The sequence below is a fragment of the Patella vulgata genome, chromosome 9 (assembly GCF_932274485.2).
Source record: "Patella vulgata chromosome 9, xgPatVulg1.2, whole genome shotgun sequence".
In the NCBI taxonomy this organism is placed as follows: Eukaryota; Metazoa; Mollusca; class Gastropoda; family Patellidae; genus Patella; species Patella vulgata.
Genome location: NC_065887.2, coordinates 17,044,401 through 17,062,712, shown reverse-complemented (window position 1 = coordinate 17,062,712; position 18,312 = coordinate 17,044,401). Strand labels below are relative to the sequence as shown.

General features: G+C 33.4%; 1 protein-coding gene across 5 annotated transcripts in view; it reads right to left on the bottom strand.

Annotated features, from left to right (window-relative positions):
• The window catches only part of LOC126832026 (formin-like protein), a 46,011-nt gene that overhangs the window by 7,409 nt on the left and 20,290 nt on the right, over positions 1–18,312 (bottom strand). For 3 of the 5 annotated variants that reach the window (XM_050562709.2, XM_050562711.2, XM_050562713.2), the window contains 22 exons: positions 13,803–13,879; positions 13,198–13,281; positions 11,776–11,983; positions 11,164–11,240; positions 10,430–10,523; positions 9,600–9,677; positions 9,149–9,259; positions 8,408–8,557; positions 7,944–8,045; positions 7,450–7,591; positions 6,612–6,752; positions 5,788–5,912; positions 5,368–5,518; positions 4,433–4,490; positions 3,772–3,841; positions 3,148–3,225; positions 2,723–2,809; positions 2,304–2,372; positions 1,863–1,943; positions 1,404–1,533; positions 338–513; positions 1–102 (listed from right to left, as the gene is read on the bottom strand). In XM_050562709.2, the coding sequence (XP_050418666.1) occupies positions 1–102; positions 338–513; positions 1,404–1,533; positions 1,863–1,943; positions 2,304–2,372; positions 2,723–2,809; positions 3,148–3,225; positions 3,772–3,841; positions 4,433–4,490; positions 5,368–5,518; positions 5,788–5,912; positions 6,612–6,752; positions 7,450–7,591; positions 7,944–8,045; positions 8,408–8,557; positions 9,149–9,259; positions 9,600–9,677; positions 10,430–10,523; positions 11,164–11,240; positions 11,776–11,983; positions 13,198–13,281; positions 13,803–13,879 (2,391 nt within the window). Of the gene's footprint in view, positions 103–337; positions 514–1,403; positions 1,534–1,862; positions 1,944–2,303; positions 2,373–2,722; positions 2,810–3,147; positions 3,226–3,771; positions 3,842–4,432; positions 4,491–5,367; positions 5,519–5,787; positions 5,913–6,611; positions 6,753–7,449; positions 7,592–7,943; positions 8,046–8,407; positions 8,558–9,148; positions 9,260–9,599; positions 9,678–10,429; positions 10,524–11,163; positions 11,241–11,775; positions 11,984–13,197; positions 13,282–13,802; positions 13,883–18,312 lie in introns of all 5 variants that reach the window. The other 2 variants (XM_050562710.2, XM_050562712.2) reach the window with 1 other exon arrangement.

Below are 18,312 nucleotides of genomic sequence, written 5' to 3'. Positions count from 1 at the left end.
TTTAAAACCATTTACAAATCGAACAAACTGAGAGAAGAAAGTGGTAGGTGACATAGTTCTACAATTTTCTCCATAATATTCAACAACTCTTTTATATGCATCCTAAAGTAAAAAGATATGACCATGGTAAATATTAAATAAATCTAAAAACACTTTGATGCATCAAGGCCCATACCTGTCTCTCAGGTAATTTCACTATATAATAGTTTCATTTATAGTTTTTAATTGTGTAAAAATACTTTCAAAAATATTTAAAATTTGAGATAATGCTTAAAATTGTCATATTCATTGGAAAAAAATAACTTGCTTATCTGATATAAACAGAATTTCCTCTTACCTGTGCTGTTTTAACATCGGTTTCTAATTTATGGAATTTTTCTTCCGAGTTGGCAAGAAAGTCTTTGAGTAGCGTTGGAGCATCTCTTGAATCTTTACGAGCCTGGAATTCTTTCTTGGTTAAAGTGAAACCTTTCTCTAACTCGTGTATATCAGTTGTAATATTCTCCATTGATACTGAAAATAACACACATCATAATGAATATAAAATGAACAGTCCCATATATCAGTGCAGACCTATAATAGAGAGAGAGAGAGAGAGAGAGAGAGAGAGGGAGGGTTTAACTCCACTGACACAAACTAGGTCATCTCATGGTTCAATTTTATTTCAATAATTCGCTTGCGCGTAGGGGTCTTTAGCAGTGGGAGGAAACCGGAGGACCCAGAGAAAATCTATGAGGTTCGACAAGCGACTCTACTCCTTGTCACGTACAACCAGAAATTGAAACCCTGCCAGTTGACTCAATGGTAGTCAGTATGATACAGTGTGCACATGCTTACCATTCGACCATCCAACCAGCCTCCTATAATAAACATCTACTAATAGTTGCATGTCTTTGTTAGTATGGCTCTGGCCTACAAACTAGGAGGTCATCAGCTCGATCCCAGTGTTGGCTGAGAAAGTTCCTTTGAATTTTCCAGCATGATTCCCTTGTGGGTCTGGCACGGTAAAGTGTTCTGTAGTCTGGATGGGATGGAAAACTAAGGTCCTGCCTATATTACTGGCTGCATGTTAAAGACCCACTAACAGTCAGAAATAAGTGTAGGCTGTTGCTGCAGCATCTGGGAGAGTATTTACATCATAGAGTCACTTGATGGGTGCAGAAAAGCAGGACATAAAACCCCATTCCATTTATTCATTCTGCTCATGGATTCATTTGGCTAAATCCACAGACGTACTAGAGGACAGGCCAATGATCAGAACTTTTTAAAAAAGAAATACAGAGCAACAATAGCTCATGTGATTCATTGTCTGATGCATTTTTCTAGGGGCTCATTAAGGTTGTGTTTGTATACAACAAAACATTTTTAACTCCACCTTAACAGAAGAAGATTATATATCTTACCAAGAGCAGCTTTATCAATAAAGCGTAATTCACTGTCGAAATTAATAACATCAGGGAATTTATCTTGTATCGTCTGTACAAGGAAATGCATCAAAGTAACTTTCTTATCACCAGATTTAGTATCTATCAACTGAAAAATAAAATAATATTTTAGGCGGCTCGTAAATGCTTGACCATTTCTAAGATTGGTCAACAAAGTGCCAAAACACCAGGCAACATTTATGCAGTCAAATCAATAAGTATTCTTAACGGATGCCACATAAACCATTTATTCTGAACAGAGCTCCATTGTTGAGAAATTATATTTGTAAACCTCTGTTGTTGAGAAAATGTATTGTTTGAATATAGATTGTTGAGAAAATGTATGATGAAACATAGATTGTTGAGAAGACAAATGTATTTTTAAACAGCAATTGTTGAGAGAATGTATTTTTAAATCTCAGTGGACTAAATACATACCATATCTAAACTCTGTAATTTAAAACCATACGCAGCTCCTCTCTTAGAACTATTCATATAATTACCAAACGCTAAAATAATCTGAAATGTAAATTAAATATTTAATAAATATTTCGAACTGATGGTTTTAGAAATAAAGATGAAATAAACTATTATTTTTCTGAACAAATTTTAAGTCAATGTCCACCATTTGCATTTTTGGAAAACTATCAAAATTTCTGTGCCTTAAATGATGTTACTAGACTTAAACAGATGATAAAAGATGAAGGTCAAATAAGTTTAGTTCTTATCATCAATGCCATTGAAATAATGTAAATTTAATGTTTAAATTATGAACCAAAAATTTGGAGATAATATATCATGTCTTGACTTCAATTATATAATAATTAAAAGCAAAAAGAACATTATACCGGTATTGAAAGAATTATAAATAACAATTACCTCCATCATTTTCCGTAACTTCTGTGAATTTCGTAAAGACATGGAAGCTGCGATGATGGCATTAACTTGCTGAAATACACAAATACATCAAAACATTCTTTAACCACATGACAAGACAATAAAACATAGCTGGTATTAATTAGTAAATCTTAAATGTTTTGTGTTGGAATTTCTGTAGAGACCACGAATGACTTGTTATGTTAAATGGCTTGTATTAGGTCTCTTTATTTCGTGTACTGATTCAAGTCATATATTTGCAATGCTAGGAAAGAGAATATTGCATGTAGAGTAGCCATAATGCCTTTTTTACATCTAAATGTAGTAAGACTGAACTTTTATATCTAGTAAGACAGGGCTTATATCTAGAAAGACTGGACTTTTATGTCTATAAAGATTGTATCTAGAAAGACTGAACTTACTGGTTGTAAATGATGCAAACTGTCATAAAAATTACCAACAAAACTCATTATAGTTAGTTTCTGTGATAATCTCTCTACTTTAGCTAACTGAAAAAAATTAAAAAGAAACACAAATTTTTACATATATTTTCTTAAGTTAGCAACAAGAGTCAATCTTCTATTGTGCATTTGTATGTCATGTTGAAAGACAAATTATTCTACAGCATACGTCGAGGATATGCTTGACTACAGAGCATTTGAAACCAATTTCCTTTAAGAGTAAAGAAGTAAATTTAATTAAAATTAATATGTTAATTTATTTTGTCAGCAAATACAGCTGTAGTTGAGATATAACTGATTTCGTGTTCATTGGTTGTGTATATTTTATTATATAGACAAGTAAAAGAGATATATATATATATACAGTGATAAACAGTAGTATTTACCTGTAACATAAACTTATCTTCATCAGATAATAAATCTATCTGTTTCCTGGCTTTCTCATATTCACGATAAGCTTTCATCTATAATACAAATATCAATTACATTAAGATAAGAAACTAAACTGAATGAAACATGACATAACATGCTGATATAGTGGTACAAATACACACATGCACCAGTGGTACAAATACACACACCAGTGGTATAAATACACATACCAGTGGTACAAATACACATACCAGTGGTACAAATACACACACCAGTAAATGATCTGCAAACAGATGACCGCTACTGAACTTTACATCAAGAGAGGTAATTCTCATGATATATTTGCTTGTCATATTATTATAAATTGAATAAATATTTTTGAGATATATATAATATAAATTTAACTAGTATTGTGTCAAAGTAATCTAGTAGATTTGATATCAATTATTCAAAAACAATGACATATAATGATAGCTCTATAATAAGACAATTCTCAATGAAGCGTGGTGTATAAATAAGTTGTGTTCAAATGCACTAAAATACATTAATGACACTGTGAAAGTTGTCCAACTATAGGACATTCGAAACAATCAATTCACCCCTATCAAAATACACTTCCAGTGAATAATGCAACTTACTTCTTGATCATTTGGTAGAATAGTTAATAAAATATCCACCATATCTAGAGATATTCTCTTTAAATCTAACCTGAAACCAAACCAAAATTAATTTTCAAAGTTATCTCTTTCATTAATAAGAACTCAGGATAACAACAACTCAGGACAGAAAGAAAAGCATAACCTGTGATTATTTAGAGAAATGACATCATACTTAATAAAATAGTTGCAGCCAAATTATGTAGAAATAGCTGGTTGTTAACGTCACAGTGAAATGAAATGAACCTTCTATTTCCTTCACCAACTGGGTGAATGAAGACAGACATAGACCAGTGTTGTATGAGTGAAATTTGGACGGCACTACAGCCAATTCTCATATTGAATTTCAAGGAGACCTTGTTGGTTTATCCCATCCGAACAACTAAATACTGTCCTTGCCAGGCCCTCTGTCCTTTACCATTGACAAGGGGAAACCACAATGGAAAATCCCCACAAACTTTATCAATCAACAGCGTGATTGAACCCGGGACCTTCTGTTTAGTAAGCCAGCACCTCACAAATTAAGACACTGTGCACTCCCTGCCACCACTGTGATATCACAGATAAGTTAATGATTATACTAAAAACAGCTTTAAATATGTCACACTATCTTTTAAAGTTCTGATTCTTTATTAATATTTACCCATGAATGGCTTTAACAATTTCATCATTACCCATATCCATTTTTCTTCTGGTTATTGCTGTAAAACAAACATTATTAATAGTTTTACTTGTATATAGAGCAATTTTAGAAACATAAATTATTTGCATCATCTGATTGCCATTTCCGAGATTTTGAATCCCTTGCAAACGAAATATTGTGAAAGAAAAATCTTTAAAAGGGAAATCAGTCAAAAACTGGTTAAATTCCGTGCAGTATTTACAAAGATATGATAACTGAAAATTTCTCAATATCCGACCTATGATATAAACAAGTTTGCATCACCTATATATAAGCGTTGGGTAAAAACTATTTGATGGTCCTCTTTTTTATTCAACTGAACCAAGTCATGGAGATTATTTACCTTTGATATTTTTTTTTTTCTTAATCATAATGCAACATAATAAATTTCAGTCAACGACATGTAAGGAACCAATAACAACACTATACAGATAATTGAGTGAGAGAGAGAGAGAAATGGGGTTTAACATCCACTCGACACAGACTAGGTCATTTCGGGACTAACATATGGTTTAATTTTATTTCAATAATTCGCTTGCACATAGGGGTCTTAAGCAGTTGGAGGAAACCGGAGGACCCGGAGAAAACCCACGAGGTTGGACAGGCGACCCTACTGTTTGTCACGTACAACCGGGGATTCGAAACCACGCCAGTTGACTCAATGACACGGCTTATGAACAGCGCGCACACATGCTAACCGTTCGTTCATCACCCCCCCCCCCCCCTGATAATTGAACAGTGAAATAATATTCCCCCCACCCCCCAGATAATTGAACAGTGAAATATCCAATGAATGTTTTAAAAGAAGTTCCAAGTTTTAAATTCAACCTTTGGTGCAATGACTTACTCAGGGTCCAATGCCCGATATAGAGTTGTCAAAAGATTTTTGTACTAACCAATATTACGTAATCTGTTTGGTTCTAATAAAGATATAGTTTGAGGTACTCTGTTCTTTTTGAGTAATTTAGGTGTTCCATTTTCGGATGTTCTCATTGGTCCAGCAGGTCCTAGTCGGAAAATTTCTTCAAATTCCAGAAAATCAATTACCTAAAAAGAGAAAACATTAGAGTTTATTAAACATGCATGTTCTTCGGTTTTAAGTAAATATTACAGTCAACTAAAAATACATCAATTTAGTTGCCTAAGCAGTTCATGGAAGTTGTTTCATTTTTTTTTTTAGGTAGTGGGAGCATAGCGCCAAAAAAACAAAAACATGCAAGCCTATTGGTAGTCAATCTGTTTTAGCTTTGGAAAACAGGCTTTAATCTGATAAACACAAACAATGTGTATAAATTTAATGTGGGTGTAGAACTTACAGAATATAATTTTTCATCATCTAGTTCTGAGAAGATGGTGCCTTTAACTTGTTGGGGTTTTAATGGAGTCCAGTTTAATATTGGTAATCGATATTTGGTCTGTATTTTACGTTTTATTGTCATTGCTGAAAAATAAAATGTTGAAATCAATATCTCAAAAAATATACTGTCATTAGTAGGAATGATTTCATATGTACATAGTGAAACTCTTAGATGACAACATATTAATAAATACACCATCTGGCTCAAGGCTAGCATATACAGATGATCATCTGGCTCAAGGCTAGCATATACAGATGATCATCTGGCTCAAGGCTAGCATACACAGATGATTATCTGGCTCAAGACAGCATAGGTAAATGATTATTTTTTCTGATTTTTAGGTTCTGTGTCAGAAGATTTAACCATATTGGTCATTTGTTACAATTATTCAGATGTAAGAAATGATTACTCTTCAAAGACCAAGCATGCCAAAATAAAGTTTAAAATATAGAGATTAGGACCTTCCAATATTCAATTATATTTTGCTAAAAATATTATTTAAACTGATCAATTCTAATTAATTATATGCCCAATTAAACTGAATATTGGTTCTTTGTGATTTAACACCACCAACTTTATATCTCAGACACAAGGTCTTTTACATAATAATAAACATCAATAAAAATGTTCATATTTTTGACTTTGAGATATGGATTGATTTGCCTTCAAGGTACAATAATTAACAACTGATTTTATTCAGAGCAGTGTATCCATGACAATTGTATCGTCTACAATTATCCCAGATCAAATAATATAGCAACGAGATGTTTAATTTTTCTTACCTGACATATTTGGAATGGCTGGATTTGGTGGAGGTGGTGGAGGTGGGGCAGATGAAGGACCTGGTGGTGGTGGTGGGGGAGGAGGGGGTGGAGCCATTACAGGTGGTGGAGGTGGGGGTGCTGTTGATCCCTCTGGTGGACCTGTAAACAGAACAAAACATTACTTTGTTGATAGTATATAAATCACCAATTATTCAATTTTTTATTTGTCAGAAGTGTTAACACAGACTAGAACTAAAAATATTTAACAGTTCTTAAAGTGGTGGCCCGAGATTTTTAAAATTTTTTTGAATGTATACTTTAACTGCCAATTTGTTGGTGAGGTTGCAGAATGGAGGGGGGGGGGCAAGACAAATTATTAGCTAGCTTCTGAAATAAACCCAAAACCCTGAACGAAACCCCGGCACTTGACTCAATGAAGATAATAAGTTAAGACATTCTTTTCCAAGAAACAAGATATATCAAGGATAGCTGTGGCTAGCTAATCTGGAAGTCCTGGGTTTGGTCTTCAGGATTTTCTAATGTGATTTCCCCTAGTTAATGGTGCAGGAAGGACGGCCTTCTCATTCAGAGGGAACAGAAAACCAAGGTCTTTTGTAAAAATTGAGGTACACATGACCGAACCCTTGACAGTTGAAATCCGAAATAAAAGTAGGCTGTAGCTGTTCCGATGGAATGAAAATCTATAGTGACTCTGTTTTGGGCATAGTGTATGTCCATCTTTATTAGCCATGGATTGAGCATAAAAGTAGGATGTTTGATATTAAACATATACTCGGGTCTATTTGTTTGTTGTTTCTACTGTTTGAGCTGTGCTATATCTACTTATTATATTTACCTGGTATAACACCTTGTCTAATCTGTTCTAATTCAACAAGTTTAGAATCCAATAAACTTTGACGTTTTAAATTCTCCTCATCCTTTTCACTCAAAGTTTTGCGTAAAGTATTCATTTCTGATTCTTGATGGCTAGTTAATTGCTGAAAATAGAAGTATGAATGGATTATTAACAATAATATCAAAATTACATTAAATTGTTTTAAAATAAAATTCAAAATATCTCTTATTACAAGGCAATTATCTATACAGAGCTTAAAAATCCTTCCAAAATAGAGAAAATTGCCTTGTAAGATATCTTTGGTATGCAATGTTTGTTTCCATCTATAACACAGTAAGGCCAATAGAATCCTTCATCCAAACTACTGTCTAATTTTAAAAATTGCTATAAGATGTGCAGTATATGCCATACATTTTATTCAAAAGGACTTGAGCTATATTCTCCATTTGGCATTTTAAACTCCTAATAGATACACCATGTAATATTTAATCTACCTGTAATTCTTCCAATTCTCTATTAGCTTCTGATAATTGTTTCTCTAATTCAACTGTTTTAGTCATTGCTTCTTCTTCAACTTCTTGTAACTTTTCACTTATCTGAATTATAAAACAAAGAAAGTTTATGAAATGGATTAAAAGTCTCTTCAACACAAGACCTCATGTTACAATTGACTAACACATGGTAACTTTTTCTGGGATCATGCGTCAAATACAATGGATGAAACCTACTCATCTTTGAAGTGATCTTTGCACACAAGACATGTTTTCCATCCCATCCAAACAACTAGACACAATTTCATGGACATCCTCGCATGTGTCACACCTGTCAAGCAGAGACTGGGTTTGAAATATCCTGAAGAACCATAGTCCATGCAGGGATCAGAACCCAGGACAAGGTAGTTGAAAGGAAAACAACCAATATTCATTAATGATTTTCATCAATTGTTAGAAAAACTTACATGAGAGATTTCATCTTCTAATTCAGCTACTTTCTCTAAAGCTTCTGTTTTTGTTTCTGAATCTTCTAATAAGTTTGCCACATCTATCATATTATCTAGATATGCATGTACCTGTACCGCTAATCTATCACTTTCTGTTTGACGTAATTTCTGAAAAATAAAAAATAACAGGTTAATAAATTTGATCAGGTTATAATGGCTTTATTTTCCAGTATATTTTATCTTTATATTATTTATCATTGTCTATCTTAATGTACACAATTTTTATGTAGCTTATAAATGTGGATAATTGTATATTGTAAAGTTATAATGTATCTGAATACTTCTATGAATGATGCACAATATAAGTGTTTCAATAACAAAAATTAAAAATAATATTGGAAAATCAATATAACATTTGATTATCATGTTCTTCCTAATCTTGGAAGGAACCTTGGCGGATCAGTGAGTAAGGCAAATGCTCTCTAGCTGGAGGTCACATATTCAATCCAAGTTTGGGCCGACAAAGTTCCTCTGGGTATTCCCAAGTCAGTGGTGAAGGTTGAATAACCCATTAGAAATGGAATCGAAATAAAAGTGGGGGTTATGAATGAGGCCCATGTTCTTTATCTCTCATGTCTGTGCATGTGGACAGAATATTTTATGAATCGAATTATCAGCTTCAATTTTTAAAGCGCACACTGTAATAAAGAATTCTCTCTCTTTATCTATTCAATTCAACAAGTTACACCATAAACTTACTTCTAAATAATCATCTAATCCTATCTGAGTAAACTCATACTGTAGATGAACACGGAAATTCATATTTTCAACAGAATGGACCACAATATTAACAAACTGCATACAGGCCACCTGAAAAGAGGAAAAAACATAAGGTATTTGTTTGAGGTAAAATAAAAATGAATAAGTATAGTTACTTCCCTTTAATTCTCTTTGGGGTTTGTGCTCAATTTTTCACCCGGCAAGAAGAAATTGATACAATGACAATTGATTAGCATGGAACCGAGAGACATGTCTTGGCCAACATGATTGAAGGATATAGCTCATTATATAGTTGGTGGAATTCTCATGTTTACTCAATTGTCACTATTTATAGGATTAATGGAATCAATCGAGCATCCACCAAGACAATAAACCTTGAAATGATTAATCAGTGGAATATTTTAGTAAGGTATGTAAAGTATATACTTACCATAAAATCTATATGAAATTCTTCATAATTTCTAAAATATTCCATTAATGTTTCAAACCTATGTCTTTCACCACAAACCTAAAAAACAATTTTAAATAGAAACAATTCATCATCCACTGGTGCCGTGAGAAACGCTGTAATATTTTTTTAAGTTAAAACGATAACAGATCTGATATACAGAGAATCACATAGAATTTTACTTTATTTATGAGTATTGATACTGTATATTTGATATAAGAAGATCAGAGTTTGATTTTATCAATCGTTTAATCCATAGAAGAATCCTTGAACGTTTTGTAGCATAAATACTGGGTTCCTTGGACAATTGTTGCCTAGACATCACAAGTGTCGCCTTTTGGCTTATCTCCATTATCCCCACTTTGTGGTGACACACGTGGATCATTTAACAATGGTCCAGTCATGTCACAGGGTTAAGAAAGAGATGAGACCAAGTACACATCAGGATGATCAATAATCATGAAGATATCATGTATATCACTTGTGTAATACACTATCAGGTAATCATATCATATATAGAAACATTCTGCGCACAGAGAACTATCTACTTTGAGAATAAGATCTCTGTCCTGGATGGCCACCAAAGTGGAAAAAAGTGTACTATTTGCTATACGGTTTTAGTCTGTTTTACATGCACAGACTAATTCACCCGTCAGATTCTGAAAGAGGACATCATAGGCTACTAAAATCAATCATAAAAAAAACACTTTGTATACAATTTCCTGGTTCACTCGAAATATTGGGTTTGGCGACTGGACTAATGTAATGGAAACTATAATTGAGAATTAAAATATATTTTAAACATGCCCTACCTCTTTAAAGTTATCAAAAGCTGAGAGAATAATTTCATGTCCACCACTAACTAGACATACAGCTGCTAATAACTCTAGTACTAACGCTTTAGTTCTGTAATATTGTAATATATTCTATTATTAAATACATTCATTATAACAGGAAAAATAAAATTCATTTGTCGTTTTTTTAACACTCAGATTAAAAACAAAACAGTCTTAATAAATTACTGACAACAAAGTGCCATTTTTAAATTTAGTACTGTGTCCTCCCCTCCCCCCCACATCCCCCAGTATTTGTCACATATATGGGATCAAACCCTTGATTTGCAGATATAACTGACCTTCTGATTTACTGCGCATGTTTAAGACCATTTGACCAACCAATCTCCTTAACCAAATCAAACAAATGACATGAGTGACAAGAGAATGGACGATTGACGTTCCTCTCTGCATATAGATGAAAAGAACAAGATTCAAAGACCTGGCCACCTACCATTCCACAACCCATAATGGAAAGAATGACAAAGAAATTGGGTCAGCACGAACTAAGTCATTTTGAAACTAAGATGGTTTAATTTTAAAATCGTGAATGCTTATTTTCTTAAAAAGTGGCAGGAAACCGAAAGATCAGCAGAAAACTCAAAAGGTTGACAACTCTACAATCGAAACCATGCCACTTGACTCAATGACAGACCATATGATCTATCACAATTCAGCCACCCAAACTACCAACCCAAGACAAATTGACATACCTTAAACTTCTATGGTTTAAACTTAACGCTATACAGTTTATTGCATGTTTGTGAGCTATCACAAGATTAAAGCCATACTGAAATACAGAATAGAAAATTATGTTACATAATAAATACACATAGAATGTACATGCACTAAACCTGAACAGTTAATGGTGGGACTGGGAAATGAAATAGATGAAATTGAGTTTCAAGTTCTACCCTTCTGCACTGACTGTGTGCTATGAGGAAATTTTGCTCGAGACTTTTGCACAATTTATCGCTAAATACAAAACATTGAGAGTATTTTAAATTGGTTGACTATGTGACTCTGAACAATCTTTTACCTAATGTATTACCTCCTGATATGTATGCTGACATTCAGGAAACATTGAAATGGCAATATAGTGCATCAGTAATAGTAAACTGACATCTAGTTTTCATCAGATTGGGGAGAGGTAATTCATTGAAGTCAGTTACGATTGTCACGTACAAGCTTAGGATCGAAGCTACACCACTGAATGACAGATTTAACGTGCACCCACCGTTAGATCACTCGACCACCCACCCTCCCCTACTAAAATGCAAGTAATATAATGTATGGCAACCACGGTTTCTAAATTAATGATTTACCTGATGATTCATAATGGCTCGTAGACACATTATGCAAACATGGACGTCATCCCGGGCTTCACCCATATTTAATTTACTTGAGTATTTAATCCCACGGGCTGATCCTAAAGTATTAGAACGTCTTAGACGGGAAATTGGACTCTTAGGACTAATAGTAAGCCCCGAGTCCAAACTAGCACTTTTATCTTTGTTTAACAGTTGTTCTTTCCTGGAAAATAACAACAAAATAAATGTAATTAAAGTATATTATTGAAAAATACATATCTTTGCCTGGTTTGGCATGATCAAGCATTCAAAAGTACGGCAATTCATCAAAAGAAGAGATTAGTATCATTTTGTACCCAAAATCTTATCTTGACTTCAAAAATTAGTAAAAAAAAATTACAAACACTATCTGCTGAATAAAGAAAAAAAAAAGAGTCTGCTTTTCCAAAAATTAAATGGGTGTTTACGTCCTACTCCAACTGGGTTAATGAAGGTGAGCATATGCCATGCAGTGTGCTACGGCCTACACTTATACCAAATTCCAACTGCCAAGGGATATTTTACATGCAAAACAATATGGACACGGGACCTCGCTGTTTCGTCTCATTGGAGCAACTATACGTTGTCCCTTGCCAGACTTCGGTTCTGCACCATTGACAAGGAGGAACCACGCCGGAAAATCACGATGAACTTTCTCGGCCAACGAAATGGGGTCGAACAAAGGGCTTCCGAGTTAGTGAGTCAATGTCTTACTCACTGAGCCGCCATGGCTCCCACTTCTAAAAAAAAAAGAAAGCTAGTTGTCAACTGGGGATTGGGATAGCTAATCAAGGGGAGGTTACTTTCCTAACAACCACAGAAACTTGGAAGCTAATAACTTATTTAATAAACTATTTGTGGGAGTAACCACAATCTAATTATGAGTGATGACAAGCCTAAGGTGATAATAAAGTAAACATCAGTGAACTATCGAATTAAAAGATCTTTTCATAGTTTAGACTGATAGTGATTTATCATACATGTATGGTAAAAGAGAAACGGTTAGGGCATTTGAAATTTTCAAACAAATGAATGAAATGGGACAATGTTTGAATTTTCTGAACCAACCGGGCTACTGAAGATATGCAGAGTGCAATGAAGGATATTTTTACCAGGCAGTGGTGCTATGGCCTACTCTTATTTCAATTTCAACTGTCAGGGTCAGATGGGATCTCATCTTTTTGTCCCATCCAAACAACTAGACATTGTTCCTTGCCAGGCCCTCCATCCAGCACTGCTGACAAGGGAGGCAAAACAGGCCAACACACAGGATCAAACCAAGGACCTGCTGATTAATGAGCCAGTGTCCTATTCACATGGACACCATGGCTCATATCAAATTAAGCATGATCATTGATCAATGATACACCTTGATTAGATTGATGAATTAAAACTTACCTCATAACTACTTGTGTAAAAGACAAATAATCCACTAAAACATCCAACCCCTGATTATCTTCACTTAAAAATTCACGAACCCATCTGAAAAATAGACAGTCTTTTTACTCATTTATAAAAAATAGACAGTCTTTTTACACATTTATCAAAGAATCTGCAAGTACCCAAATGTTTTTTCTCTAGTCATGTGCATTTGGGAAGAAGAGAAATTTGAGTTATACATGTATGCACTATAGTATGAAGCATTATTTTATCCAATCTTCTTTTATGCTTACAATTATGATTTCTATGAGTACTGTCAAAGAAGATGTTTTATCTCATCTGTAGGACTGATGGGTTCAAATTATATTTTAGAACAATAAGTGGCACCAGTCCTAGACAGTATCAGGCAAATCCAGTTGTGTCAGGCCTGTCAATTTGTATTTTTTCAATGTTTAATAGATATTGTTAGGTCTTGTACAACTTCAAAATATCAGATTCTCAGGTAACAGCTAATATATTATTTTGCATGACATTTTGTTATAGTACCAAAAAAATCACTATTTTAGTCCTGATAAAAATAAAATAAAACAAATGTTCAAAAATAAAATTAGAGAAATACTCACTCAATATGATTGGTTCGTAATGAGATCTCCAGATCTCGCAGCACTTGAGTTGAGGTTGAATCGCCCAAAATCTTGCGCTTCTTGAAGAAATTGTAAAGAGAATTATCAAGTGTTTGCAACATATATACATCATGTACATAAAACTATATTTAAATCACTCTGTTTACTTTTATTATAAATAAACATGATATAAATCTAAATGACATTTTTATCAGGGAAAAAGATACCATATCTCAGTCTAAATTTATAAAATATATCCTTGATATTGTGTAGTATTTATTATAATGATAAATGCTTGATATTCGATTACCAGCAAATGGTTGTATGATAAATGAATTACGATTCTATGAGACTGAAATTAGATACTGGAAGATTACATTTACAAATATTGTGACACTGTACACTTTCCAAACATGAAATTATTGCCTGCATAAATTTATTGCTGTTCATGAAAGGAGAGGGGCAATAAAATACAGTGGAACTTGCAATTAAATTCAAATTTCAATTTTAAGTGCTGAGTTAAACCGTAAAACTCAATAAAAACAGTTAAATTTATAGTTTTTATACATTTATAATTGAGAGAATGCTTAAGATTGTCTTAGGAAAAAACATCTTGCTAATCCGAAATAATGAAAACATATCAAAAATTGACCAGCTGGCCAAAATTTTCAAGTGAAAGCTCTGATTTTTTACATCTTGGCAAGCTAAGACTGTCTATGCGGGACTAATTTCGCTATAAAACCCAATTAAAAGCAATTTTGCAATAATTTCTTGCAACCACAATTTCATGTTGTAAAGTACATAAAATGATAAAAAAAATTATGCATTAAAACATGATTGATAGAAAATTCAATTCCATTACAGCATCAACTGTTCAATTTTTGTAAATGGCTATATGGAATCTAACCCATGCCTTGCAATAATCAAATAAATTATTCAACTACATATACATTCATATAATCATAATTAAAATAAAATTACTAAAAAATAAAACGTTGATAAAAAAATCTAAAGTTAATAACACAAAATGCGTATCTACAACAAATTCATATTATCGATCATGCCATATTTTATCCACACTTTGGAGATTTTTTTTTTCTAGCACTTAGGATTAAAGTATCTAAAATTATTTATTAAAAGCACTATGAGGAGATTTATCAAATGTGTTATTTTGAATGATTCAAGTCCAACCAACAACACAGTTACACTGATTCAATATGAAAAATAGACTGCAGTATAAACCCCATCTTAAAGCTTTGAAATAAGTCAACTGTCACAAAGTCAGGCACAAATCCAGACTCTGTCAGTTACTATTTCTCCGGTTCCTGTCATTTTGTCTGGCAGAGATTTGTCTATTTTCTTGTACGACGCAAAATTTAAGTGCCTGACATTTTGTCAACTGTAACTGAAATCCATATTTCCAGGCCTGCTCAATAGACAGTAAAAGTAAGAGAGAGTGTGAGAGTTGATTCCAGTGTAAAATGCCGTCCATCCCATCAAATCCATCTGATCACGAAAATTTATCTTTCTAACCTTTGATACATATCTTTTGACCCCAAGGGCAGCAAAGGGCTGCACCAATTCAAATAAACAGGAGAGAAAGGCATGTAGATCAGCTAGTTTTAATGCCTAATACATCGTTTACATCCGAAAGGCTAAGCTACATGTAGTGTAAGAAACCTGGTGATGCTAAACTATTATATATATTTTGCTACCTGTATGCCAGAGGTGTTGTCTCCCAAAACAGATTATCTTTGCTTTCTGAACGAGTCGGATTAAAATTTACTGACTGTACATGTACATGTACTTATAGCTTGGTGTATGCACATTTCTTCAGCTTTTAAGGAAATTACTAGTTTCAAGTAGAAATAAAACTTAAATATTTGTGTCCTAGAAATTGACACAAATGGGTCACAACGCATACAATAATGTAATATGAATGTATATAAATTGATTTACATTCAATCATTTCCGTTTTTACTGTAATTTTTAATCAGTTAGGTTCGGTGAAATACGCCAGTATTTTCAATTGAATTTCAATCCCTAGCTTCTGATTATTGGACATGCTCTCCAGATAAGAATATAGCGTCACTGTTTGACATGACTTGTGGAATATGCCTAGCCTCGTTTTTCGAGTCCCTTATTACAAATAGCGCTGAAACGCATTATGGTACATGATTCGTGTACCAATTGTAAAATGTTTATTTTGTCTTAAATATTGGATATCAGAAGGCCATCTTTTCCCGGTAAGATCACAACATCAATGTTGATTTAAACCGACAAATAAATCGTGTTTTCAATGTCAAAGATTTTGGATGAAATTGAGTTAGAGACTTAGCTACTTTAAATGTGTAATTTGCGTTTTGACTAAATTATCAAATTTCTCACAGCTTAATATACGGTAAATATGTACCTACTCAGATTGATTATTTATCATAAAACGAAATCAGAATACCAAAGCTACATAATCTCACGGCTTGGATTCAGTTGAATTTAAACTAGGCCCATCTGGTTTCTTCGCTACCAATGGAAAATGGCAGCGGCTTGTTACTCTCGAGTAGCATAGATTGATGAAATTTCAAGTTATCATAACTTTGTAAATACTGGACAGATATTCCTGTTAAAGATTAAACTTTCACAATATTGTAGTTTGCAGGGGATTCCTATAGTTTATAATTTAACTATAACCTCAAGCCATTGCTTTCGCTCATAATTCATATTCTCCATGTGATTGCTAAATCTCCAGGGTTAGAAAGTTTGGAACTAGTTTATTGCTGTCTGAAAGGCATATTAAGCTTACAGATTCCATTATAGAGGGATGCGTTATTGCTACCATATATCATGTTATGGCAGGTTATAATATTAGTGTTATGTTATTGTAATTTTAAATGTTAATCAAGTTAATGTCACTGACAGAGATGATACACATCCTGTGGGTTGAGTTAGACCTAAAATAATTACTTGTGTAACATGATGTTCAAGTCTTCAGTCTTTGTTGTGCAGTACATGTCATGATATAATCTTGTTTAGTGTTTATGGAGTGTTTTAAGGCTGTTTAAAGGCTTATAGCATGGAAATTACACTCTGAGTGTAAAATTCCTGAATGACCTAACAATTACACTTAACTTATGTGTACTAAGGCTACTGTCTGTCTGAATAAAGAGATTTTGTAAATACTTTCGTAAATACATGTACCTTCACATCATGTAAGGCAGTAAACTACGGTACATTTCACTACCTAAATGCCAACATACTAACACTTTAAATTTTAGTCGTGTAAAAGGACCCAGCTCAGATATTAACCTTCTATGTCATTGCAATCAAAGATCTTTTACCTTGAATTCTCACAAAAACAATTAGTACTAGTTTTCTTTTCAGAAGTCCATCAAAGATAGCCATCCTTGAATAAGTCTGGTTGCCAGACAATGAAAAATTCGTCCAAACAATCCCTAGGGTTGTTGTAGGTGGACGACCAAAGGTAAAAACCTCAGAAGTATATATCTGAACTAATAGAAAATCAATAGGGTTCTTCATCTTATGAACATAAGCACGTTCAAGTCAATCACTTAAGATCCCAGACTTTTAGCTAGAGCACAAGCTTTTTAAGGTCAATAACTGTGCATTTAGCTAAAAATAAGTTGGCTACGTCATCTCATACTGTGTATGAATTTCAAGTCTAGACATTTGGATGATCACTTTACTATCTTGAGTGTTGGATGCAGCAACAGACAAAGATGGATGATGACACTGTACGACCTAAATCCAATGTGGGCGTAAAAATTTTAAACAAAGTTTTCCTACATGTAACTCCTAGCCATTAGTCTAAATATCAATAGACGAAAATGGCGAAGTCGATTGCGTAATAAAAACTTGAGAATAACAGTTGAAATGTAATAAACGGTAATAGTATTCTGAAGAATTGTATCCTGTGTTTAATAGCAAGTCATAAAACATTACATATATTTGTATTGTAAGTGTACTGGTTCAAATTAATACAAATCTAGACATTCACATTTATAATAGTTGTAATAAACACATTGAAAAGCTCTGTTAATACAAGTCTACCCTAAATTAGCCCTTCTTATAATACATTATTGTTACACATTTGTATGTTCCTTTGTAAATAAGGAAGGTTTCTGTTAAAACCACAAAGAGCAATAAGGAAGGTTTCCAAGTTACTGTTAGACATTTTTGTGGTTAAGAGACATACCCATTGCATTTTATCAACTGTGGGAATTGACAATCAAACCAATATAGTAGACTAAGTAGAGTATTACTTTTTGTTGTCTGTTCCATTTCCTTTAAGCATGTACAGGAAGAATAGCTTCTTGTCACACCCGGAAAAACACTGTAACTGGTGTACATAGAAATAATATACCCGTAATACCATATTTGATCAAATAAGTGAGCGAGCATCCTTTAACAATCAGAAAAAAAATCAGCAAATTTTTTTACTCCATCCATGTTGCCATCAGAGTTATCTCATTTAAGCCGAATAACCTGTGTAACC